Raw genomic sequence first — 27,919 nt, 5'->3', positions numbered from 1 at the left:
TTTCTTTCTAACAACGATAATTTCTTGCTTGTAGTGTATGGACAATCGACGTAAACTAAAGACTAATAATTGGGCAGCGTAATAGTGTATGTCCACCTGTAATAAAAAAACAAATACATACTTGTATAAATTAATGTTAATAAACTCATGCTTACCATTTAATAATGCGTGTAAATGTAATAATATTATATAAATAGACAAAATATATATATGATCATTTTTATCATATTTTATATTAAGAGTTTCCAAAAATATAAAATATTCTAAACAATTATTGTGTAATATTTTTAAAAATTAACATACGTACTAGCTCAGGGGCGGGTTCGCGTCGCAGGTGCAGTCGTGGCAGGAACAGAATTGTTGGATGTTTCTGTTAGTGCACCGCGTCGTTCTATTTCGAGTTCGTTTAATTTTTTCCATAACTCCTCTCTCTCTTTCTCCTTTTTCTTTTCTCTATTATGTATAAATGTATATATACACATATATACATATATATATATATATATAAAATAGTGTTAATAAAAGTGTATATACCATAATTTACTTACCTTTGCCTTTCAGACTTATAGCTGGCAGTAAGTTCATCAAATTGCTTGCTGTTCATTTCCATAAACGTTTTGAGTACATTATAAACAAGTGCTACAATTGTCTGATTCCAATGCTCCTTGCTAATTTTATACAATGCGGGGAACATGATCGCCATTATTACATGATTGTTTTCCTCTATCAACGACATTATATACTCATTATTCCAGAAATACAATGCTCTCTCTGCGACCTATGTATCACAATACACATAAATATTCAATTAATTACGTCACGCTACATTAATTATTCCAAATTTGAAATATAATTCCTAAATCGAGAAACTAATTTACCTGGAAATGCGGCGAGGATACGCAACGTGCGATTTGCCTAAACAAAGGCTCTTGGATTTTAACAAATTGGCTAGGTTCTATGACATCAAGTATTTCTTCAATCTCACCAAGGAACATTACCTCCTTCTGGCTGCACGTCTTAGGCCAGAATTTAAGGAGGCCTCGTACAACTGGTTCCGTTAAGGTTGCATCTTTCTCCAAGAATTGTACAACGCAATAAGCTAACTGTGCATGATAGAGCGATAAACACTTCACTTTGTGTAATGGTAATAACACCTATATATCACAAAGAAATCAATTGTTAGTGGTTAAAGGACATTTTTAATATAATCATACGATAAAACAAATAAGATATATTTATTTTGTAAAAATATTACTTCAAATTGAATAATGTCATTTTTGATATATAATCAAACTTTACCTTTATCAAGAACTGTTTGTGCTCTACCTTTAAAGGTAGAGCAAATCCATTAATGATGCTACCCAAAATTTCTAGAAGCTCACCAACTCCATTAAAGTGTTCCGTCTCATAGACGAACCTACAAAGAAAAATTAATTTCAATGTGTTTTTAATATGAATAAACAAACAGTTCTCCAATTATTAATCCTCTGCATTTCAAGTATTAGCCATTGATATGGCAAATATTGTTATAAATTTATTAAGTTTCGTGTATGTACACGTTAATATTCTAAATAAAATATAGTTAAAAGCAAATGAAAAAGTACCTCAGAAAAATGTTGTTAATTTGTTTGCGTATGAACGCTCGAAGACCGAGGAACTTGCCATAAATACGATGCAAAACGGTCTTAAGAAAGTCTCTTTCCCTAGGATCTTCCGAGTCGAATAATTCCAATAACTGTAATCATAAAATACGATTTAAATTGTCGTATATTTTCAACAAACGTAATTTAATATCTCCATAGAAAAAAAAAAAGAAAAAGTAAGTCCAGTAATTAAGAAAATAACTTTTTTTTTCTATACCAGTATTCTATTAATTCAAACGAAGCGTTAGACCTAAATTATTTATCAATCAATCAAATTAACAAAATACTTCTTTGAAGATAAAAAAAAAAACAAATGAATAATTATTCCACAGATATAGTAAAGTTATTAAACTTATTATATATTCATTTCATATATATGATTCTTACTTGTAAAACAAATTTTTGGTCAATGACTTTCTTGCCAATGGTAGGTTGGAAGTCTGAAGACTCGAGAAAGCGAAGAAAGAATTCGTAAACCAACTGAAGGTGGGGCCAGCTCGCCTCCAATGTTGGATCATCTTCCTCCGGATCAAAATCTGGATTTTCACTAGGTGGCAACGTACGGAAAAGGTTCGCTGATATCTATACAAATAAAATATACGAAATTATTATTAATATTATATATAAATAATAAAGAAATAATGTAAGAATATAAAATATAATAATGATACAGACCATCTTAATAATTTCTGGGTAAACAGGTTCGGTAAGAACGCCCCGTCCAGCCGTGATGTATTCCACCAATTCGTTGAGGGTACTGCGTTTAATTTCTTTCCCCTTGAGATCCGCCATTGGGTCCATAAAATCGAACGCCACACAGCATTGTCGAAGTTTTCTAATAAACAAATCTTCTTGCTCCGACGGCGTAACATCTGAAAAATGAATTTTATCATATTAAAGTTAACGCAAAATATTTCATAATAACTATTATAAATTAATTTATATTTTTATATGCTAAATAATAGTTTAAATAACTATTATACGTATCCAATAATTTATCACAATGGGGGGACTAATTGAACAAAAATTGGAAACAATTTTCTATTCCAATTATTTATATTATAAAATTAAATGTGTTTTTTTTTTAAATTTTCGAATTAGCTCATTGTCATAATTTAAAGGCAAGTATATATAGTTCGGATATAAATTTATATAATTAGTATTTATATTAATTATTATAAATAAAGTTCATGACCGAGTTATATATATATATAGTTTACTTTAAGGACATAAAGTATCGAGGGATTGACCAATCATTCTCAGATTTCCTTTAGCAAGAACGTGTCATTGTTGTGTTTCAATGAAGAACAGTATACATGTAGATACGTGAGAACACGTTCGTACATTCTGACCATTCATTAGTACCACCATTATGTCGTTACCGGTATTAATCGTGCGATATGCTATCTACCAGTCGCAAGAATGAAATATGAAAATGATATCATGAACCGTTACATGATCGTTAAATGGCTACTCAAAAAATACCTTTTACTATTTCAACTAATAAACAATACATATAAAAATTTATATAAATAAAAATAATCAATATAAATATAAATATTCCATCGATTTATATACTTCCTAAATTATACAAATATAATTGAAATGTAAAAAAATATTAAGTAAATTATATAGGGTGTCTGAATAAAATGTCTCAACAAAAGTGATAATTTAAGTGATCTCATATTTAACTGATACACCCCGTATAACGCGTTAAATGCTATAATTAGTAAAGTATCGAATAAAATGAATTTTGATTATTGATCGTTGATAGAATATAAAACAATATGTCCTCGTAATCGCACAAAGGGTATCTCTCCCCCTTCTTCGACCTTCTCCTCCTACTTTTCCTTTTCTAAAATACATAAATTAGAACACAGTCACCAAGACCTTTCATCTAAAGATTATCAAATGGATCAACGTGACCGATAATGCGGACAATAACAGTTCATATCCTCATTTTCATCCGATAAAAAGAGAGTTATCAATAAATTCATATTACATTCTTGAAATATAGGAATAAATTTTTGTTATGCATTGAAAATTTCTTAATTCATTGTTAATTTTTCACATTATATATATATGTTTGCAGTTTCTATTACAACAGACTGTGTTGGTTGATAAAAGGGATTACAACATAATACTGGCTACTCGGATAAAGTTCAAATCTTAAAAGTTATCTCATATTAGGAAAACGACTGAAGAATCATTATCTTTCATATTTAAAGTAACAATTACACACATGTTTGAGTAGTAGTCGACTTTTACCCCCAGGGAGTGTACACAAAATAAAAGTAAATAGAAAAAGTAAGATAATCGCTAAAACTAATAAATTATTATTGAATCATTGTTATTTTATTAATTCACTTTGTAATATCTATATTCGAACTATTTTTTTCATTGCAAATAAAGAAATAATTCTTGAGTGTTATTATAATGAATGTAACATTTCGCGCGAAAATATTGAACGAACTCGAAAGAGAGTCAAAAGAAAACTAGAAAAAAGAAAAAAAAAAGATAATTAAACAAGTATCAATGTGATCGTAAAAATGTATAATAACAATATCGTCTTCATTAAATTAATGAAATATACAAACCTATAATAATTTTAATTTAATTAGCTTTTCTTTTGATTAAAAAGTAACGCTTAGAGTATTGTATTATCTTGTAAAAAAAAAAAAGAAAAAGAAACTTTTAATTATATACATTTTAGATAATAAAAAAAAATATATATATATGCAATATAAATATAAAAATTAACGATTAAGAACAAATAGCCACACACCTTCGTGTTTAATGTCTAGAGACATTTGAGCCCAACAACAACACTAACAAAAAGTAATCATATTAAATTTTGTTTACCGACCGGAAATGCGTTCGCGAGGGATCCATTGATATTTATATGCGCACGCATAATCCTTCCTTTTTTTATCGATCGATTGATTCTTTCATAACCTGATCATGAACCCGTAAAAATATTAATTTTTTATAACGTCTACGTATATATATATAATAAAGAAAAAAAAAAAAGAGAGAAAATATTCAAATCGATTTCTTTACACAATACTGGCAAATCGAAGCGTTCGTCCGAGGAAAAAAAATTCGAATGGTGGCGCCCTCTCGTCGATAAAAAAGTTACTATTCATAACGGTTTCCGAGCCGCGGGTTTTATTGAATTCCTCAAACCCGGTCATCACAGATACAACCATGCAAATTTTATCCTATATAAATATACGATTCGTAAAATGTTTTAACATACGTTCTCTTTCATGTTTCTCTTTTTTTCTTTTTTTATTTTTTTTTTCTCTCTTTTGCCAACGAAAATATCAAAATAATATTTATTTCTTTACAGAGAATTCGATAACAAAAATGAACAAGAGAGAAAAAGAGAGATAAAAAGAGAATTAAATTGATTTAGAAAACAAAAGAATCGTTCTTTTTACAAATTTATGATAATTATAATCAATGACACATATTAATTTTTGCGTTAAATATTGTAGAACAAATGATACATTCTACGTGTTCATTTTTTAATATGGAAATGTGAACGATTTTTCGTATAAATTATATTTATAATCATTTTTTACCATTCACACATCTTTGAATTATCTTTTTACATTAATAACGTTAATTTACTTGCTCTCTCTTTTTCTTTTTTTTTCTTACTTTCTTCATAGTAATTATATGTTATCAACGACTACCTACATTTTAGTAATGTACGGAAGAAGAACCTTAATTTATTTTCCCTCGGATAAGAAACGCCTAGGCGTCAGGATTTTCAATTACCTATAATCCGTGTTAAAATGACCGAAGAGAGATATCTTCTCATCGGCAGATTACTCGACTTTCTGGAAGCCATTTTTCGTTCTTAACACTTCTACAATATGTTCTTTTATTATCACAATGAAATTATATAGTAAAAAAAGAAAAATGTCTTATTAATTTTGTTATATTTTATGACTTATATATAAAAATTCAAATTAGAAGCATGTAATTAATCACTAAATTAATTGAATTAATTTAAAAATTAGAAATGTATTAAGAAATGTTATTTTCATTTGAGATTATTGTACGATTCAAAAATATAATATGTGAAAATATATAATTCTTTCGTCTCTCTTTCACACGCAGGTTTAATAACGAAAAAGGAAAAATAAAGGGGGAAAAAAGGAAAAAGAAAGAAAAGCAGATGTTGTTTTCAATGTAGAAAAGGTTACGGATAAAGGCACTCGATATATGCTGTACGATACGCATGTGTATGCAAATATATATATATATATATATATACATAGATATATATGAGGAGATCAAAGTAAGTAAAATAAGCGTTACGAAAGATCCTTTTAACCAATGTAAAGTAACATAAACGGTCATGGTCTTTTCTATCTCTATCTATTATTATCATTCTCATTATCATTATCATCATTATCACTATCACTGTCACTATCACTACCACTCGATGGAATGATGTTTTTCCGTTATCACTTCAAGATATATCGTATCTTCAGATTACGAATAACGTCGTAAATATTTTGAAAAACGCGCGGAGTCAAAATGGCGTCGTGGCGGGTAACAATTTAAATTTGAATATTAGGCCAATTTACGTAGATATCTTAGCCAACCCTTAAAATAACAACAACAAAATTATCTAACCCATGAAAACAACTGTGTTACGTTATAAAATTAATTTTCAAAATGATCATTTCAATTTAATTTTATATATAATATCAATTAAACTATTCGCCATTTTAATATCGTTGAAACTGTATTCGTAAAACGGTTGACACGAAGAAATAAAATATATTCAAATACTCGATAAAAATGAAACGACTTTTTATTTTTCAAGAAAATGGAGGATATCTCTTCAAATTAAATTTATTTCAATTAGTAATATAATTGACAGTTTGATGCATAACTTGACCCAATTAAAAATTATATCCTAACGAGGAGTGTTTAAAAAGAAAAAACAAAACGAAAAATAGAAGAAAAAGAAAAAAACCATTTACGTTAAACACCAACGTGAGTAACGGAGGAAGATACGCGATGTACCTCTTTAATAATTCATCTTTGTAACGAACTCCTAAATGCCCCGCGGTTATGACACCGCCATATTGCGTTCCGTGCGATCGTCTTTTCTCGAACAGTTGGACGAGTAGAAGAATGTTGTGAAGTATTTTCCGTAAGTTCACAAGGAAAAAAAATCAGGAGGAATATTACAATATTCTTTTTTTTTCACACAGATGTACGTTAAATACAAAAAAAAAAACAAACAAACATTCATTTCTAATTGTAACAAAATTGAAAAAACACATAAGTACGTATTCGTCATTCGCAAAGATCGAAAAGAAAGATTCGAAAAACAATATCGAATATTCTTCCTCGTTTATATAATTGATCTTTTAAATGAACTTCTCCGACTGGTAAATAGAAAATAAAATGATCACGAAGTTTAAAAGAAAATATATATATATATATAGACAATAGACTCTGGTGAATTGAACTAATTTTGCTTTCGATCCGATTGTGTGCGTGCGTGTGCGTGTGTGTCGTCGTCGTCGCTACGAATCGAATTTGAATAAATTAAATTATACGGAAATGATTTAACGAGTGTACACGTTAGTTGTTGTTGTTGTTCTTATTGTTAAAACAACAATCGATGCGTGTCTAAAAGAAGAAGTTTAAATGTAAATCGTTGTCGATTATAATTCGACGACGGTTGAATTAAAATGTCTCGACGTGGCACATATATCTATAATTAATTATTTATATATCACGTTTTGTGTGTTTCCTTGATCTTTTCCTTGTTTTTTTTTTTTATTTCTTTTTTCTTTTCGTTAATTTAAATAGAGACTCTCTCGCATAACAAAATTATTTTTACGTTTTGATTCTTCGTCCATCTTCTCTCTTACTCTCTCTTTTATTTTTTTTTCTCTGTTGACGATTGCACTTCAAGAAGAACGATCGGCATTGCACGAACCTAATGCGCCGAAGATGATGAAACTCTAAATATGTTTTTTGGACCAGTTACAAGCTTCCCCCCATTCCGGGCACGATGTCAACTTTCGTGGCAAATTTTCTTACCGAAGTAGTGTGACGTAGAACGAGACTTCAGAAAGAAAGAAAGAAAAAAAGAAAAAGGAAAAAAAATTAATTCACCACATGTTGTGTAAATGCAAGATCATTCCTACATATCAAACTAATTAAACACGATAAAGTTCAAGTTTAACGATTCGTTTTAATCGAAATCAAATAAACGTATCGTTTATCGAAGAATAATTTAAATAACCTAATTGGAATATGAGTATCTCGATCAGTAGTCCATGGAATATTCGAAGAATATATTGTATTATTATTTTTATTGTTACAAAATCACGAGATACTTTATATTAATGATCTTGATAAATCTTAGCCCGAATTTATGCTTAATTAATAAGAAAGATCGCAAACAGATAAATGTCATAGGTTCAAGGGATTGAACCGATAAATAATTTTTCAATTTTCTCTTACTGATCCAATTTTATAAATTAATCGATTATTCAATAATTGATCGACGATCGGTGACGATACGTTTGAATAATAATGAATAGATTTTTAATTATATCAACCTTTTTGATTACAAAATTGTGTAAGCCGATCAAAAGTCATGTAATATTTTTTTTTCTTTTTTATTTTCTATGTTTTCATTATTCTACAAATTATTTCTCTATAAATGGGCAAAGAAAATATATTACTCTCGATATATATTTATTCTTAAATTAAAAATCTTGAAAAAAAAGAAAAGAAAGAAATAAAAATGTAATTTAATATCTCAAATAATTTGACTACTTTTTATGATATCACCTATTAATATATGTACACCCCCCCTCTCCGATAATTACGATAATGAATTAATCGTAAGATAAAATTGCTTTATATGCGATTAATATTATTAATTACAAATTAAATAATAAAATCAATTAGTGTTCTAATAAATTCTATGACTTAATTTAACCCTGTCGTTAATTATCAATACACATTTATAATTAAGTCATTACAAAGTTGGCTAGAAAAAAATAAAAGAAAATAAAAAAGAATAATCATTATTTATACAAAACAAAATAAACAAACAAACAAACAAAAAAGTAAAAACCTGAGAAGGTCGGTAAACGAGAAAATCGGTCGTAGTTGTGTGTGTGTATGTGTGTGTGTGTGTTTAATCGTGAACAATTCCAAAAATAGAGTTTATGCGCTGGCTGGTTGGCTGGCTGACTGGCTCGTTGCTTGTCGCTCGTTTCCGAGTTACGTGCACGATTATCTTCTAGCGTGTGTACGTATTTATAATTTCATTCATAACGTACAAAGTTAACTTTCACGTACTCCTCTCTCATATCGGTGTGTTGTCAGGACGGTATCAAAACCGCATCATAGCAGAAAACTAAACTTTTGTTGCTTGCGCGCGCGCGCGCACGCGCACGGTGTCTTTGTCATATAAATATTTTTATAAAATTCGTTCGAAGTGTCATCATTTTTCCCTAATTACTATGACGATAAATAATTTGACGAAGAGTATTCAACGATAAACTTTATAATAATACCGAGAAGAATACTTTTTCTCACCCCTGTCCCCCCCCTCGGCCCCCCTAGAATATAATTCTTTATCATTTCGTATGAATATTACAATCTAATTTAAACTGGATCGTATATTTTTTTTTCTTTTTTTTATAAACATTTTCTTCTCTTTTTTTTTGTTTTTTTTTTTTTGAATCAAAATTCGAAAGAATTTTTTTGACAAATTTCGTTGATTTTGCGACGAGAAGAGCTGCGGACGACTAATTTCTCTTAATTTAAGTCGATTGTGTTCTATGAAACAAGAAAAAGAAGATAAAATAAAAAGGAAGATGAAAAGTATAAAAAGAAATAAAAAAGGAAAGGGAAAAAAAAAACTGCAGCTTTCATCAGTGTTGGAATAAAAACTTGGAAGGGAATGAGGGGTGGCACGGAGATAATCCAAGGAAAGGTGTATGTATGTATGTGTGTGTGTGTGTGTGTGTATTTGTATCTTCAGGTCGACTGACTAATGGACCAACCAGCAGAAGAAACATTTTTTACATCTTCCACAAGCGAAGTTGACCCTTTGAACTTCCGATATGCACATACATGCATTTGAGAAAAAAAAGATGTAATTTAATCTTCATTTGACTAACTTTTTATAACCATCGAGAGATTTCGTTTGAAAAATTTACGCAAATATCAAATCTATCTATCTATCTGAAAAAAAAAAAAAAAACAATCGATCTTTTTATTGATGTTACATTTGAATTTATCAACATAATTATGTTATTTCTTTATGAGAAGTTTCTATTGAATTAATTTAATTGAAAATAATGGACTAGTGAAATAACTGATAAATTTAGTTTTTTTTTAAATTTTGACTTTTAGACCACTTTAATAATAATTATGAGCACACATGTGTAATACATATTCTAATAAATAAATAATGAAAAATAACGATTAATGTTAATGATAGAATTTTAAAACAAGAGAAATAGATAGAGAACGGGAAAACAGAAAAGTTAAGAAAGTAATTATAACAATGCCGATAGTAAAATCTCCATTTTCTTAAGTGCTACAAAACACCTAAATGTAAGTAATAAAAATACACATACACACATATATATATATATTTGTCCTGTGGTCGATTTATGGTTTGATTCATGGTGGAGAACAAAAAAATGCACTACGCGTAAATTTCTCGTGCTTAGAGGAACTTTTAAATAGTTACAAAAAAAAAAAAAAAAAAAAAAGAAAGGACATTAAAAAACAAAATAAAAAAGAAAGGAAAGATCCCTCGAGAGAAAGAGATAGACAGATAAAGGGTATAAGTGGTAGCGGTAAAGAGGGAGAAAAGTGAGTAAAAGAGAGAGAGAGAGAGAAGGGTAGAGGGGGTAGAAAAAGAGAGAGAGAGTGAGTGAGAGGGAACGGATCGAAGTGGTGCAAGTAGAAAAGGAATGGATGTAGTCGGACGAGACCACGGATTTGGTGTGCTACGTGTGGAGGATAGAGAAAAGGGCGGAGAGAGAGAGAGAGAGAAGGAGAGAGGGTGAGGGGATGAGGGTGAGGGTGAGAACCAACTCCCGACAAACCCCCAGAGAAGCGATGGCGGTGGGAGTATTGATCCGGAATGCCGGCGACTGCCCTTCCGGAACATGCTCTTCTTCTCTGCTACTCCTTTACCTTTCTTGCTTTCTCTATCATCCCCCTTCTTCTCAATGTTTTCTATCTATTCTTTTTCTTTCTTTCTTTCTTTAGCCCACTCATCCTTCTTTTCACCCTCTCCCAACATCAAACACCATTTAATCGCGTTTGCTCAAATCCTATAAGTTATCGAACTTACTGGAAATGTATTCATACAACATTTCATTCTTATCCAATGAAAAAACTTCCATTGATATAACGTGATCTGATTGGTCGAGAGATCGATCTCGGACTGGTACGGTCGTTGATCGTCATTGGTCGATTGTTTGATATGAAATAAAATCATATGATCGATAGTAATATTTAATATGATTAATTGATTATTATAAAACTTTGGAATGTATCTAATTAAATGTGTTAACGAACAGTGTTTTCTATCTATTCTTTTTCTTTCTTTCTTTCTTTAACCTACTCATCCTTCTTTTCATCCTCTCCCAACATCAAATACCATTTAATCGCGTTTGTTCAAATCCTATAAGTTATCGAACTTACTGGAAATGTATTCATACAACATTTTATTCTTATCCAATGAAAAAACTTCCATTGATATAACGTGATCTGATTGGTCGAGAGATCGATCTCAGACTGGTATGATCGTTGATCGTCATTGGTCGATTGTTTGATATGAAATAAAATCATATGATCGATAGTAATATTTAATATGATTAATTAATTATTATAAAACTTTGGAATGTATCTAATTAAATGTGTTAACGAACAGTGTTTTCTATCTATTCTTTTTCTTTCTTTCTTTCTTTAGCCTACTCATCCTTTTTTTCATCCTCTCCCAACATCAAATACCATTTAATCGCGTTTGCTCAAATCCTATAAGTTATCGAACTTACTGGAAATGTATTCATACAACATTTTATTCTTATCCAATCAAAAAACTTCCATTGATATAACGTGATCTGATTGGTCGAGAGATCGATCTCGGACTAGTATGGTCGTTGATTTGATATGAAATAAAACTCGATAGTAATATTTAATATGATTAATTGATTATTATAAAACTTTGGAATGTATCTAATTAAATGTGTTAACAAAACAATTACACATATTCTTGGTGCTGGGAAGTTGAATATAAATTATTATTATTCTTATTATTATTATTATTATTATTATTATTATTACGTCAATTTGTCTTTATCTCTTCTATTTGGAGCACTTGGAATTATTAACAAATCTGCAATTAAAATTAAAATCTTGACATTGTTTAAAATATACGTATCGTATAATTGATTTACATTTATTCAGAATCGTTACGACTTTATATCATATTTATCCATATATAAAAAGATATAAGAAAAGTGTATCATAAATAAACGAAACAAATTAGAGTGATATTTATAAGCATGAATAATACGATTCAATGTAAAAACAAAGGAGTACATCACATGATCACATTTTTAATTAAATTTCATTCCTAACATGATCACTCTCTCTTCACCCCTAATCTTTCACATATTAGTAATGATGAATTTATTTGTTAATAATTGAAATGTTTAGGAAACAAAATTTCAAGTTAACATGAAATATTTAGGAAACAAAATTTCATAGTTAACATTAAAAAAATAATAAAATGATCATATACACACATATATGTAAAATGTGTAAGTAAGATCGTAGAGAATATATGCGCAGGCGCATGGTTTTGCGTATACTCAAAGGTAAGTTAAAAGATAAAGAAAAGGTAAGAAGAAAGGTTGGTGGTATGCATGCATATTCGTTATGTAATTCTCATTAGCAGCACGAGCCACAAGGTAAGACGAAACTGTTTCTCCTCCTGTCTCCGCGATCATATACACAGGAAGGTCGACGTTCTGATGGTTTTGCTACGTGAACGTCATCATATGTGTGTGTTATATGTGTGTATATATTGTGTATATATGTACTGTCTGCCCTTGTGCATATGTGTATATGTATATGTTGTACGAACCGCCTCTGGATCAATCGCAAGTCCACTCACGGGTGTGTGGTGCACTTGCTGCTGCTGCTGCTGCACCTCAGCTGCATTTCGATCTACTCTTTAACAAGGTATTCTAGTTTCCAAGCTTACTAAAATCCTTTATTTTATTTTCATTTTTCTTTTTTATTTTTTATTCTTCTTTTTTTATTTTATTTTTATTTTGCATACCTCGTTTCTCTTTGTTTTCATTTTTAAAATATGATTTATCTATAATTAAATGTAATTTATGATAGTCGCAATTATGTATTCTCGTGCATAGTTATTTTTGAAATACTTATTTCTCCTTTGTTTTATTAAATAAAATGAATTTGCTTTTGTGAATTAAACGAGAATTCAATTATATTTAATTTCAAGAGAATGATTATTAACTTTACAGAGACATTGTATGATTATTATTATTATTTAAATCTATCACACATTAATGGATACATTGAAATCAATTTACTCTTTGTGAATTAAACGAGTATACAATTATATTTAATTTCAAGAAAATGATTATTAACTTTACAGAGAAATTGTATGATTATTATTATTTCAATCTATCACACATTAATGGATACATTGAAATCAATTTTCTTTTTATATTATTACATCATATCGATCAAATTTAACATAAATTGTTAATATATATATATATATAATACGTAATAATCTTTTCGAAATGACGAATCCCATAAATCAAATGTGTTGAAATGTTATCCGTTAAAATACACAATTCATAACAAGTCTACCGTTAACAATTTATCAAAAAGAAATATTTCGAAAAATATAGAAATGAAGAAAAAGAAAAACAATAAATCTTATTATTAAACATATTTATAGAAAGATTCGTTGAACGTTTGAAAAAATATATCTATCATCACGTTTATCGTTCTAACGAATAGAATGATGCACTAAGAGATATTGCAACTCCCCCCCCCCTTTCCTAAAAATCAAATACGATTAATACATTTTTTTATTTATAATAACAAAAATTGATTTAACTGTAATACCGATAATAATTTTGATTATCATTATAATTTATATTTATTATAATTTTAATTTTATAATATTATTATTTTAATTTTTATATTATATTTTTATATTTTTATTTTTTATAATTATCATTAAAATTTTAATTTTTTTATTTCATTTATAATTTTTATTAGAAATAATTTACCGATAATATAAAACATATAATTTTATTTGTATTCTATGTTAGGAGTATCTTGTTAAATGCAAATCTGTTTGTAACGGTATGTATGTTTACTTCATCTAAGAGAGAGAGAGAGAGAGAGAGAAAGAGAGAGAAAAGGTTTATTTTTGTTGAACAACATTATCGATCGGTTAAAATGAGACGAGCGTTCGAAAAGGACACACGAGATGATATCCGAGAGTTGTGTTGCTGCTCTGATGACGTTACCGTTAATGAGCACAAGGAAAAGAAAAGAAACAAACAAAAAACTAGGAAGGGAGAGAAAGAGGAATAGAAAGAAAAGAAAATAAGGGTTGACAAAGTGCTCACGCAATTGTTTTCTTTCTCTCGTTGACTATCATCATTCAAAGAAAAAAAAAAAGAAAATATTCCCCCAAATGCATACATGCATGCATAAATATCCTATTAATATTACCACTATCATAGAAAATGGGATAAAATTGAAGGGGATAACAACTATGGTTTTTATTTGAATAAAGTGCAATTCAACGAAGAGATAATAAAGTTGTATTATCGTTGAGTTAATTAGATATAGTCGAAGGCTTCCTTGTTTTTAAGATTCACTGAGAAATTCGAGTGAGTAAAATAAGGAAATAATTGTGTAATAGAATACGAACAATATTATTGCAATTTAGATGTTAATTTTTTACTATCATCGTTTGAAATTCTTTCTTCTAATTTAACAATTTATTTTCTACGATATTAATATGCGAATATAAATGTGTGTGTGATAATATTGTACTTTGATATTAAAACCTTTACGCAATCTTTTTCTAATCGTTAATTAACTAATATTGTTTTATATATTAATTATTAATTAACTAATTAGTGTGACACGAACGTTGCTCTTTTTCAATTACGTTAATAAACAAAAAAAAAATATATATATATATTTAAATAGTATCTTTAATTTTTGATAATGTTATCTTATAAATACATTGTATGTAAAAATTTCTTTATCTCGTTTGATCTAACAATCACACGAAAAAATATTCGGAGTGTAAAAAAAGGGTTTAAACAAAAATAAAATGACTGAAAATATAAACATCATTTTTTCCCAATTTATTTCGAATTTGCAAAATAACGCACAGAGAAACGAAAACCCTCGCGCACACTGTTATAAATTATTTTTCCTGTACGATTAATATTTTTTTCGCATATTTAATAATAAAACGATCGAAGATAAATAAAGTCATAGAATTTACATAAAAAAAAAAAATAGTTTTCTCCGTAAACGAAGTAAAATAAAGAGCGTATTGGCTTGGCTTCTGTAAATGAAAAAAAAGAAAAAGAAAAGAAAAAAATAAAATAGAAGAGAAGTAGAAACGTTCGATAGAAACGAAGAACGTAGGAGGAATAGATGTTTTTCCCTTTTTATTTTCCCTTTTCCTCTTTTCCTCACCCCTACAACCAAGCCCCTACCACCAAGCCCTTACCCCTCCCACCAATCCCAACCCCCTTCTCTTTATCTTTTTTTTTGTTTTTTTCTCGCCTGTACGCTTTTCGAACGTCACATCATCCAAGATCGTTCCGACCTACATTTGCTATCCTTTTTCTCTCTTTTTTTTTTCCTCTCTTTCTCTCTTTCTTTTATAACGAACTCTGGTAAAAAAAAAAAAAAAATGCGTCGACGAACTTTCACGAAAGGCGAAGGGAGCAGCAAGCAAACCCGATTAACTTCGAGTAAATAGATTTAACACACGGGGTACACACGACGATGGCACGCGTCCTCTACCACCATAAATATCTTTCATCGATCCTTTTCCTTGCGTTTATCGATTAATGTTTTTATCGGGTTTATTAAAGTTTAATGGAAAATCGTCAAACGCTCCAATTGATGATATGGGGGTGGGGGGTTGGGGTTGGGATAGGGTCGATAGAAAAAATCATTTTCTTTTCATTGCATTGGGAGATGATTTCTGTCCTCATTTTTTTTTCCCCATCAACGTGCGAGGTAATAATTTAAATAGGATTAATAATTATTAATATTATTAAATTATTAATATTATTTATATTATTATTATATATTATATTATATATTTATATTATTAATATTATTATTAAAATTATTAATAAAATATTAATAATTAATTAATATTTTTTTTCTTTTTTTTTCTTCTTTTTTTTTACGAGACGATAAAAATTATTAATTTTTCGAATACGTTTATTAATTCTCTCCTGACACGATATTTTGTTTCAACTATTGAAAATTATTTATCACGATATTATTTGTATCGATGTTAAAAAAAAAATTAGGTCGCAAAAATAAATAATCGTAACTAATAAGTATCAAAATAATATCGAAAAATTATTCGAAAACAACCGATGAAAAATAACCGATGAATATTATTAAGCGTTTGATATTAAATGAATGTCAATTTTCGAAATATAGAATTATGCAAATGTAAGGTCATATAGCGAAAGAATTGTTCCATGTAAGGAATATTAAACGACCATTCTCTCGTCCATATTTCGTACGTAAGCAGCACACGCGTGCACACGATGATATTTCAAATAAAAATTGAAATATCGCAGGAAGATAAAAATTCGTTTCTTCCAGAAATTCCCCATCCGCCACCCCTCTTGTATTTTTATCGAGATATTTTATATAAAAATTTCATGTAAAATGTAATATTTAATTTGAAAAAAAATTCAAAAATAAAAAGAAAAAAAAATGTAACACGAGAAATTTATTTCTTGATGTTTCAATACACGTAGCATCCATAATATGGATACTTTCATCGTTGAGAACAAAAAAAATATAGTAAGGAGAGAAAAAAGAAAATAAATAGATAAAAATATACAAGAAGAAATAGAAAAATAAAAAAATAAAATAAAAAAAGATAGTCAGCTGAAAGGAAGTCGAAAGAGCAATGACGTCACACGTAATGCAACACAATGACGCATCGTTACGAAAGCAAAGACGACGACTTACGTACGTTTTTCTCAATGCTTTTATTTTATTATTTTCCTTTTGACTTGCACACATAATTTAAACACCTAATACATATGCATATATATTTAAATACTCGTACCATTTGCCTAGGATAATCCTACGAACAAACAACAATAAGTTTCAAAGGGAATGAAATACAAAGAAAAAGAAAAGGGTGGAAAGAAAAAAAAAAAAGGGAAGAAAAATCTGTCTTATTCATCAAAGGGTGAATAACCTGCCGGTCAAAATGTTGCATCACTCCAGCATCCATTTTTCATAATTTTTTTTTATAATACATAATAACCTTTAAACGCATTTATAAATGATATTATATATCTGTGTTATTTTTTTTCTTCTAATTTTATTTAATTCATCGTTATAAAATTATTCGTTAATTTGTTTTATGTAATTTTTAATGATTTTTGTTCTTTTTTTTTATTATATTAATTGCAAGTAATATTTAATACAGTATTGGGATTGTGTGCACGAAAAGTTCCTACAGATTAATATTTTTATTATGCATACATTTTCTCTCTCTCTCTTTCTCTCTCTGAAAATTTACACGAACATTCTGGACAACTTAATGGAATAAGTATTGGGTTCCTTCGAAAAGTTTCGTGCCGATTTATACATAAAAGAAATTCGGCACGAACTTTTTACGAGTAATCCTGATATAATAATACTATATTATAATATATACCGGATGTTCAAAATATAGTGATATACGAGTAACATGAAAAAAGAAAAACTATAGCATTTCTAAACAAAATTGTCCGAACAAGATTTATACGATTTCAAGGCTAAAACATTGGCGACATTTAATATTTATTTTAATATCTATAACTCTAACATAATTATTTTTTTGTTATAAAAACCATCTAGTAATAATTCTAGTAATAGTCTAGTAATCCTAGTAATAGATCTAGTAATAATTTATAGTTATAAAAAATATCCTATTGTTTCAAAATAAATTTTTATATCAACAACGTAACAACATTCGAAGAAAAGTACAATTTTGAACAGATATATTATTTGAAAAATTAATCGTCCCAAAAATTCGTTAGAAAAATAATTGCATTTTATAACCAAAAAAAAAAGAAAAAATAAAATTAAGTCAACAAATTTTTTGATAATGAGAGAGAGAGAGAGAAACGATTTCGTCAAGTACATTGAACACTTGAACGATAATAGTGTGACCTCGACAATGACTCATAGGTCACCGTACTGACTCTTTCTCCTTCACCTAAGACTTTCCTTTTGCACACCGCGTATATCTCTGGCTTACGTTAGCCTATCAAGTAAAACCTGCACACGGTGGTATCGATTCCTGTGGCCTCATACTATCTCTCTCTTCCTCTCTCTTAGTCTGTATAGCTATCCTTTTCAACTCAAATCAGTACACACCTCTATAAACAAAATAATCGACAACTGTTAACGATCATTATTTTTATATTACAATTTGGAAAAATTTGTTCTTTCTCTTCCATTCTCATCCTATAAAATGCAAATTTTTTCTATGATAATAACAAATTATAAAAATTAATCAAACGTAAGGGTAACTGATTATTTCATCGTACGTATGAAATAATTTCAAATGATTTGAAAGAAATTCAATTTTAATTGATATATCATAATTGTTCAATGATCAAATTTTCAATGTCGACAACTGTTAACGATTATTATTTTTATATTACAATTTTGAAGAATTTGTTCTTTCTTTTCCATTCTCATCCTATAAAATGCAAATTTTTTTCTATGATAATAACAAAGTATAAAAATTAATCAAACGTAAGGGTAACTGATTATTTCATCGTACGTATGAAATAATTTCAAATGATTTGAAAGAAATTCAATTTTAATTGATATATCATAATTGTTCAATGATCAAATTTTCAATGTCGACAACTGTTAACGATTATTATTTTTATATTACAATTTTGAAGAATTTGTTCTTTCTTCCATTCTCATCCTATAAAATGCAAATTTTTTCTATGATAATAACAAATTATAAAAATTAATCTATCATAAGTGTCATTGATTATTTCATCGTACGTATGAAATAATTTCAAATGATTTGAAAGAAATTCAATTTTAATTGATATATCATAATCGTTCAAACATCAAATTTTCAATGTCGGATTATTTTGGTATTTTCTATCAATTTATTGTAAGATAAAAAAAGAAAAGTACAAGAGAATAAGAAGAAAAGTAGGACAGGAAAAGTAAAGAAGAAAATAATAAGAGAAATATCAAAGTCCAATAATAATGCGTTGGGTTTTATATATTAGGTCATTAAGTATGAAAGGTCTGTTATTAATTACTCTACTTTCAGTTCGAAATAATACATTTCATACTTAATGGACTAATACAAAACAACAATTTCTATATATATCCAGGAAATACTAATTAGTGTTTGATTAGAAAAAGGAAATGGGTCTTGGATGGTGGTGGTGGTTGTATTCTTGTCGTCTTTTATCAATGCATTTTCATTTGCACTTTCTAAATAATTTTTAATATTAATCACAGTGCTTGAGAAAAATATTAAAAAAAAAAAGAAAAAGAAATTAAATGTATTCCTACAATTTATCCTATTTAATTTTCATATATTTTTCTCTCGCAATAATTCGCAAACTTGGAAAAAAATATCTCGTAGTTAAAGGAAGATCAAAATTATTTTCGAGCTTAATAAAAGCATATTTTAATAATGATTCTCAGAATGACCATAATTAAAGTACAAAACGATAGCCATTGATTTTGGTCGTCGTTCAAATTTGCAACATTCGAAAGTAACTATTTATGATAGCTCGGTGTTTCGTGTATTCATATCCCAAGCAAGGACTACTTATGTAAGATTTCGAATAACATTATCAATATATATATTCCCTAACCCCCCCTCTCCACCCACCTCCCCCACCACTGAACCGGTCAGTTGTTATAGAATTGAAGTAGGTTCGTAAGTAAAGATAGTGGGCAGTCTTATCGAACAAAGAATAGAAATAGAACAATTTAGTATAGCATAGTACAACAGTTAGTATCTGCATAATGTCTTAACACTTACAATTAGCCAATCGAATGAAGAGATCCCTACCTTGAAGTAAATTACTTTACTCGTGCACATGCACACGCATAAAAACACACATTTCCTCGTTTTTTAAATTGAAAGTGTTCTCTGCTATCTTTTTAAAAAGAAAAAAATAATCAGTGGACACCCTAATGAACGTAATTAATAATTATTGAATATTTTTCTATATGTTTTATTCAAATGAATCCATTCGATATTTAACAACAACCATAGTCGTCTAACGTTGAAATGCAATTTAATTAATGATGATTATTATCTAATAATATTTCGTCATATTTATTATTATAAAAGATGCATTTAATTATTATACAATCTTTTATCTCAAATTATGAGATATACAATTAAAGATTTAAATATTTATAGAAATGTGTGTATTATAAATTTGAGATAGAAAGTAATTAGAAAGAAGAGTAATTACTTTCCACAGATATTTGAAATGAAAACAACGAAAATGAAGGAGATATTAACGTCATAATTATTTAAGTACGTTAAAAGTATAAATAATGAAAAACAAGGTCCGTATAAGAAAAATGTTTAAAATTACAACCGATCGAGATACGGTTTTAACATATTTCATTTGATATCATATAAATTACTTGCATAAACTAGACTCGGTTAATGCAACCCCCATCACCATCACCATAACCATCGTTGTATTCGTCGTTCATCTATTTAACTCACGTAGTCTCTCTCGTTTCTCTGCTTTTCCAAAGTAAAACCCCACCGGCTTTTCTCTTAACGCTCGTTTAATGGCTGCACTCCCATCCACCCACCACCCACCAATGTCAAACATACGAGAGAAACAAGTTTTACGACGATTTCTTTCTCTCTCTTTTTCTCTTCCTTTCTCGTTTCTTCATCATCATTCTTTCTGCAGTAGTTGATGGTACTTCGTTATTATCCGTAACGACTGAAGTGAACATTTTTGTCTCTCTTGATACTATAACTCGAATAAGAATTATTTACAGAATATCGGAATAACACGATATATCCAACACGTTTTAATGGATTAATATTATACGAATTTTTTTTTCTAGATATTTTTTTTTTCTCAACCATACCTTTCAAAATATTATATAAGAACATTATTATTATATATAAATATTATATATATTATTATATTAATTATATATTATTAATATTTTTATATATCATTTATAGATTATTTTATATATTATTAATTATTATTAAATATTATATATTAATATTTTTATATATTATTTATATATTATTTTATATATTATTAATTATTATTAAATATTATATATTATTTTATATATTATTAATTATTATATAATAATATTATATATTAATGTTATATATAAATATTATATAAAGAATATTACGAATACACATGTTTCTTATATATTCACACACATATTAATTTATATCTTTAAATTAATAATTATATTTAATTAATTAATAAAATGAGTAAGAGAGAGAGAGACAACTAACGATGATAGTTAAATGTAATTGTAAGTAGCTCTCGTAAAGTTTAAAATTGCAGTGTCATCCTTCTCTCCTGCATTGCGATGATCTTGACAATGACCGTGGCGATCAATGACGTCATCGATTAGGCGTAGTACCACATACACACACATATATATATACACATACACATACAAGTTCCGCGCGACTGAGAAAGTCAGAGCTAAACGAACGCGAAGGGTTCTCCATTTTCCCCTTCTCCTCCACCTCCACCTCCACCTCCTCCTCCTCCTCCTCTTCTTCTTCTATTACCGCATATCCACAGAGAATTCTCTGTGAATGAGGCTTTTACATTTCCCACACACACACACACACATATATACAAACACACACAATTCATTATTAAAGAAGAGAAGGAGAGAGGAAGGAAAGGAGAGAGAAATTAAGTTTTCTTCTAAATAAAATAATAATAATAATAATAATAATAATAATAATAATATAAAATAAAATACGCGGGGGCGCGCGTGTTTGTTTTTTAAGGTTGAAATGTTCGCGGCAAATAAAATAAAGAGATCGTTTATAAAAGAACAAAAAAAAACGAATCGTTAAAATAAAAGGGTCAAAATACAATAGGTTGGGACTTTTAAAATTGAAATTTTCAATGATTTCAAAAAAAAACACGAGACAAAATTGATTTGTCGATAGGATTCATCTAAATTTTCGTATAAATTAACGTTAATCTTTCTTTTTTTTTATATAGAAAATATATAATTCGACAAGAAGAAAAATAAAAAAAAAATAAAGAAAGATAATTGTTTAAAATAAAAAAAAATGTTTATATATATTTAAAAAAAAAAAAAATATGGCGTTTAGTCGAGCATGGACATCGATTTGCCCGGTGACACTACAGGAAACAGGGAGGTGGGAGAGGGGGGGGAGTGTACGAAATTAGTTCAATCTCGTGCGTGCGCGCGCGACAAGTGGAAAAACGTTTGTATAAAGCGATTGGATGAACAGAGAGAGAGAGAGAGAAAGAGAGAGAGAGAGAGAGAGAGAGAGAGAGAACAAGCGTAGGTGAAACTTGATATACGTGTAACAACGACGAACAAGTATAATATCAAGCTAGAAAAAAAAAAACATAAGGAAAAAAATGGAAGGATAATAAAAGAAACAAAAAAAATAATTGAGAAAAGAAAATAAATAAATCGAGAAAATTTGACCAAAAAAATGAATTTTTACGATTTAATATTCATCCTTATGCATTACTAGTTTTGTTTCAAATGATCAAGGACGATCAACCAATCGGTTATATATATATATATGTATATACACGTTAGACCGTATTTAAATCGCATTGGGGGGATTGTTTATATTATTTAAAGCTCTTACGAATAAAGAAAGTCGGCCGAGAAAATCCGATCGATCCTGATTAAGACCCACGATGCGAAATAATCAAACCTCTAAACGCGTCAGAGATCGTATTTGTGTGTGTGTGAGTGTGTATTTTACTTACGCGCGTGCGTGTACGTGTGTGTGTGTGTGTATCGATAAAAGAGATTCCATCGTGCCGACACGTTCAGAAAACGTCAGAACACTTCTGTACGATTAGAATTTCAAGGATTATTAAAGAAAAAAAAAAAAAATAGAAAAAAAAAGTAATAAAATACTAATAAGTGCTTCTTATTATTCGTCGGTACGATTTATCATTATTATTATTATTATTATTATATGATCAACCTGATTATTTCTAATTATTATTTAAAAACATTTGAATAGGATGATAATAAATATATCAATTGGGAAATTTTTCGTATAATCTCGTTTGAAAATCGTGTTTAATTTTTCTCAAGTTTTCTCATGACCTATTTAGCCATTACATGGGTTTTTTTTTCCTTCTTCTTCTTCTTCTTTCTTTTTCTTTTTTTTAAACAGCAAACGATTTATCAAGATCTATCGGTAACCGACGGTAAATTTTACCAGTCAAGTCCGATGTTGTTTGTCATGTCGTGTGGTCGATGACATTACATTATTTATTTATTTTTTTTTTTTCCTCATACAATTCTCAGTTCGACTTTCTTTGTTCCGTGGCATATCGAATAAAAAATAATAAAAAAAAGAAAAATTGAAACACCGAAATGAGATAATTATCGTTGAAAAAGTAAAAAGTATGTAATCTAAAATTAATGAATTAAGTAGCAATTAACGAACTTTAGCAACACCTGCACTTGCTTGTAAAATATAGCATAGGCTGTATTAAAGGTTCTTATCGATCGAACGTTTACAACGAGTGTCGTTAATTAAAAATCGAGTATTATATATATATAATATAGATTATATATAAAGTATATATTAATTTTAAGACTGAAATATCGTTTATATAAATAAATTCGAAATATCTAACGATAATCCAATAATCCACATTGCTCGATATTTCATTGAACAATAAGTGAAAAATAAAAGAAACCTCGGAGGATTGATTGTACATCGATACCCACGTAAAAAATAAGAACCCTCCAATCGGGATTTTAATCGGGAATTATTGCAACAGAAATTTATCAATCCCGACAGCAATGACTTTAAATTGAATTAAAAAATCTGTGAAAATTTTAATTAAAAAGAAAAGCAACAAAAAAAAGATATAAATAGCTTTATTTCTACTGGGTATATTTCGCGTGGTATCTCGTGGGTGTTTTTTTAAAATGGTTTATTTAATATTGAATAGAATTAAAAAAAAATAATAATTTTAAAATCTAAAATAGTAGTTCGGTTGTCTTATGAATTGTATAATCTAAAGGTGTTGTTCTGCAGATTAATAAATTTAACAAAATATGGATTACGAAAATAATGAATTAACGAAAATATTTCATTCATAATGAAATATCACGATAAGAAAAATGAAGGTCCCATCAAAAGAATATCTTGTTAACTGTGGTGTCGTGCTCGGTGATTCAGAAAGTTTCAAATACTTTGGCTTCCAATCGTGAGCCACCGTGAAATGTGGGCAGACATCGAGCATACACCTACGTGTTTCTAAATAAGGTTTATTCGTAGGTTGGTTTGAACACGGAGAAGAGACGGAAAATATGCCTCGTACAATCTTCCTCGCTCAAAAGCAACCTGACAGAGGCCTACCTATCAAGATGAAAAAGTGTACACGAATGAACAAGAAAGAGAAAAAGAAATAAAAACAAAATAAATGAAGAGAGAGAGAGAGAAAATAAGAGCGTTGAAATAAAATTAAAAAAAAAATAATAATTATTATTCGATAAATAGTCTTGAAACACGTTTCTCTTTTTATAACATTCCTTCAAAATAATTCCATGACGTTATTCGTAGAGGAATACGTTTAATTGGTGCACGTAATCATCCATTCGAAAATTGACCAATCGCTGTTGAGATAATACTCTCAAGGTAAGAGCGGAAAAATTCAAATACGCGATCCTCGGGCGAGAAATAAGAAAACAAAGTTAATTGTAAGAGTCATACGTTAAAATGCAATTAACATTGTTACACGCAAATTTGTGTTTATGATTAAGATCGTGAAAGTATAATACACACACATAAAACGAATGATTGTTATTTATATATTACGAAGAATGCGCGTACTATTTATTTCTCGTTAAAAGAAGGAAGGGAGAACAAAGTTCGTCGTTTTATTATATAAATACACGCAAAAAAGTAAGTAGTTATTATCGATCGATCGTTAAATACGCGTAAACAAGGATCGAGAACGTGTTACACACGTGCGTATACTCGTACATATAAGTTATGTGTCGGCAACGTAGACCTAGGGGAAGGTAGTAAGCAAAAGCGATGAAAGGAGGGGGTAGTGAAGGGAGTAGGTGGAAGGGAGAACAGAGACCACTGCCGTTTTATTGGCAGAGGTGAACGACTGCAAGGTGGACGCTTGTATTTCGTTTAAGCGTTCATCGTTCAAACAAACTGTAAGTTTCTAGGTCAAAGTAATGATTTCCGTACGTGATGCCCTAAAAATCCGCTACTTACAATTAGAAAAGGGGAATGCAAAAGGAAAAGGAAATGAAAAGAAAAAAAAGAGGAAAGTTAGGTGGCCCCGTGCTAGTTAGACAATGAGAGACCCGCAATAACGAGTTAACCATTCATTAAAGTGATTAACCGTCCAGTAATGCGAACACGCGATGATGATTAATGTGACCAATCGAAAAATACATTTCTGAAGGAAGGAAGATGTTTTTGGCCATCGTTAATTTAATCGTCTATTTTAAGTCATCTACAAGATTTCTTTGGGTCATAATTATCATCGATATATACATACTAATGCCAAATTTAATATCGTCTACTTTAATACTTTGAATGGTTTGCGATGATATGTGATGAATGTAGAATAAAGTGCGAAGAGATACGGATACAGATTCTTTTCTATATTCATCATTCTTGTTGAATCTTTTAATAACTCTCCTTTTAAATTATATTTCACAATCAGATAATTCTGAAATAATTAATTACCAAGATTAGGTAACACTATTCAAGATTATTATGTGATAAATATTATGCTTCGTGTTATATAAAAGAGATGTATGTATGGCTATAAACTTTTCTCAACTATAGTTCTTACTAATTTTTATATCAAACTACAAACTGTAATAATATATTGTATACAATTAGAAGTAATAAGAAAATGCATTAGAATATTATTTTTTTAAAGATTTTTTTGTCGCATACTTTATGACATTTTTTTTTGGTACAGATATTACTGTATTAGCGTAATCTTTTAATCAATAGTTTAATTCTTAATTTGCTTGAACGCAGCATTTTTATCATGTGTCATGAAGTAGCAATATGTTTGTCGTACATTCATAAATATATTCTTAACAAAATATTATATTTGATTAGATGCAATTACTGCAATTGTACAACAATACATCCAATATAAAATAAAATTAAAGAAATAATAAAAACTATGCTCAAAAGAAAACTCAAAATGGAAGATATAATCTTAACGGAAATGTTATAATCATGAATTATGTATTACACTTAGCGGTTTCAAAAGAAATCTTCAGTTTTCATTTCTTTAAGACTTCTTTCAAATCTATTCGCTTTAATTTTCACCATAATTCTTATACAATATTGCTTCTTCTAATTATTCAAACTATTTCAAATAATTTATAACGATTTTCACAACTCCAATAATAGATTAACATATTTTTATAATTATTATATATATATATACATCTTTAATGTGCATTTTCAATATATTGTTACATGTTGCAATTCTTATAACTGTTACTTGCACATCTAAAAACGTACCATATTTCATGTTAGGTAATTATTGATCTTAATTACCTAATATAATACTAAAAATTAGTAAAATTTAGTTTTCAGCTTATTGCCATACAATATTTTTTCGATTTAATAAAGGTTTCTGCATGAAAATATGCATTTAATATGATTTTTACTATGTCGACAATTTTGAGGTTATCTTGCACCAACCATCATAGGAGAGAACTGTAATTTATAAGTTAGATAAATTATAGTTTGCTATGTGCTATATATAAATATAAAATAAAGATGAGTACATGATATTGCTGCTTATAATAATAAATTTAGTTTAAAGAAATTACTAGATGTTATCGTGAACTATAATTATTATTGTATTAGAGTTTGCGACAAAATATGAAACATCAATAGATTTATTAAATGATTATCTATCTAATAAAAGACGATTAATATGTTTATAAACAGGGCACAAGACTTATCTATAACATGAAAAATAGAACAGATTTAAAAGATTCCTAGATTCGACACAAGAAGTTGTACGACATAATAAGATATCGATAAATGGTAAATTCCTTGAAATGCTCACAAATGATTCTATATTAGTTAATTAAGTATCTAACATTACCGATGATAATAAAATAGTTACAAAATTCTTTATTCGTGTAATACCTGCTTGTTTAATGCGAGTATGAAATCCCTTACTATAGAAATGCTTCCTACAGACAGTCTACGATGCACACAGTTCTCATCTCTTATTTTGTATTTTTAAAATCCTCAATGCTACATAAGTACAAAAATGATAAATTACTACAGAACATGTATCCCTGCATGATTGAATATATGACATTGAAAAAAGTATGAATGTAAAGTAAAGCGCAGGGGCCAAGATATAATGCGAATGAATAAAATATTAAAACTAATAAAAACTGAAATAAATGTGAAAAGAATAAAACTAACCTTTAAGCTGTGGTAGCTGTTGGAGCTCGACGTCCTGTGAGTTTCTGTATCGCGAGGAACTCTGGGACTTCTTAGATTTCTTCTTAAGCGATCGCTTAGTGAAGGGATCTATCCGATCGACGAAAGTCCCTGACGACATGTTGGGAATTTAACTCGGAGGCACTCTACGTATCTCTAGGGTGAACTCGTCGTCTTGAACGGGTGTAGTTAATGTTTCGTG

The 27,919-nt window shown here is 28.8% G+C and overlaps 1 protein-coding gene and 1 long non-coding RNA gene across 2 annotated transcripts; one reads left to right on the top strand and one right to left on the bottom strand.

Moving 5' to 3' along the window:
* Positions 1 to 27,919, bottom strand: LOC122524893 (serine/threonine-protein phosphatase 2A 56 kDa regulatory subunit epsilon isoform). Its single transcript, XM_043647379.1, has 9 exons — positions 27,700 to 27,919; positions 2,319 to 2,515; positions 2,031 to 2,225; positions 1,605 to 1,735; positions 1,300 to 1,417; positions 879 to 1,154; positions 549 to 778; positions 308 to 453; positions 1 to 96 (listed from the first exon to the last, which is right to left on the bottom strand). The coding sequence occupies exons 1-8, from the start codon at positions 27,836 to 27,838 to the stop codon at positions 312 to 314; spliced, it is 1,428 nt and encodes a 475-aa protein (XP_043503314.1). The 5' UTR covers positions 27,839 to 27,919; the 3' UTR covers positions 1 to 96; positions 308 to 311.
* LOC122524896 lies at positions 12,640 to 24,679 on the top strand. Its single transcript, XR_006305661.1, has 2 exons — positions 12,640 to 12,914; positions 24,538 to 24,679. It is a non-coding gene; the product is annotated as an uncharacterized LOC122524896 (long non-coding RNA).

The sequence above is a fragment of the Polistes fuscatus genome, unplaced genomic scaffold (assembly GCF_010416935.1).
Source record: "Polistes fuscatus isolate 324 unplaced genomic scaffold, CU_Pfus_HIC Scaffold8, whole genome shotgun sequence".
Classification (NCBI taxonomy): Eukaryota; Metazoa; Arthropoda; class Insecta; order Hymenoptera; family Vespidae; genus Polistes; species Polistes fuscatus.
Note: the sequence above shows the minus strand (reverse complement) of the source record. Positions and strands in the feature narration are given on the sequence as shown.

Excerpts from the sequence above, each read along its gene's own strand:
- LOC122524893 (XM_043647379.1), bottom strand. The coding sequence starts at position 27,838 with ATGTCGTCAGGGACTTTCGTCGATCGGATAGATCCCTTCACTAAGCGA. Across the intron at positions 2,226-2,318 it reads ACCCAGAAATTATTAAGATG|ATATCAGCGAACCTTTTCCG; the intron begins GTCTGTATCATT and ends TTATTTGTATAG. Across the intron at positions 779-878 it reads TATCCTCGCCGCATTTCCAG|GTCGCAGAGAGAGCATTGTA; the intron begins GTAAATTAGTTT and ends TGTGATACATAG.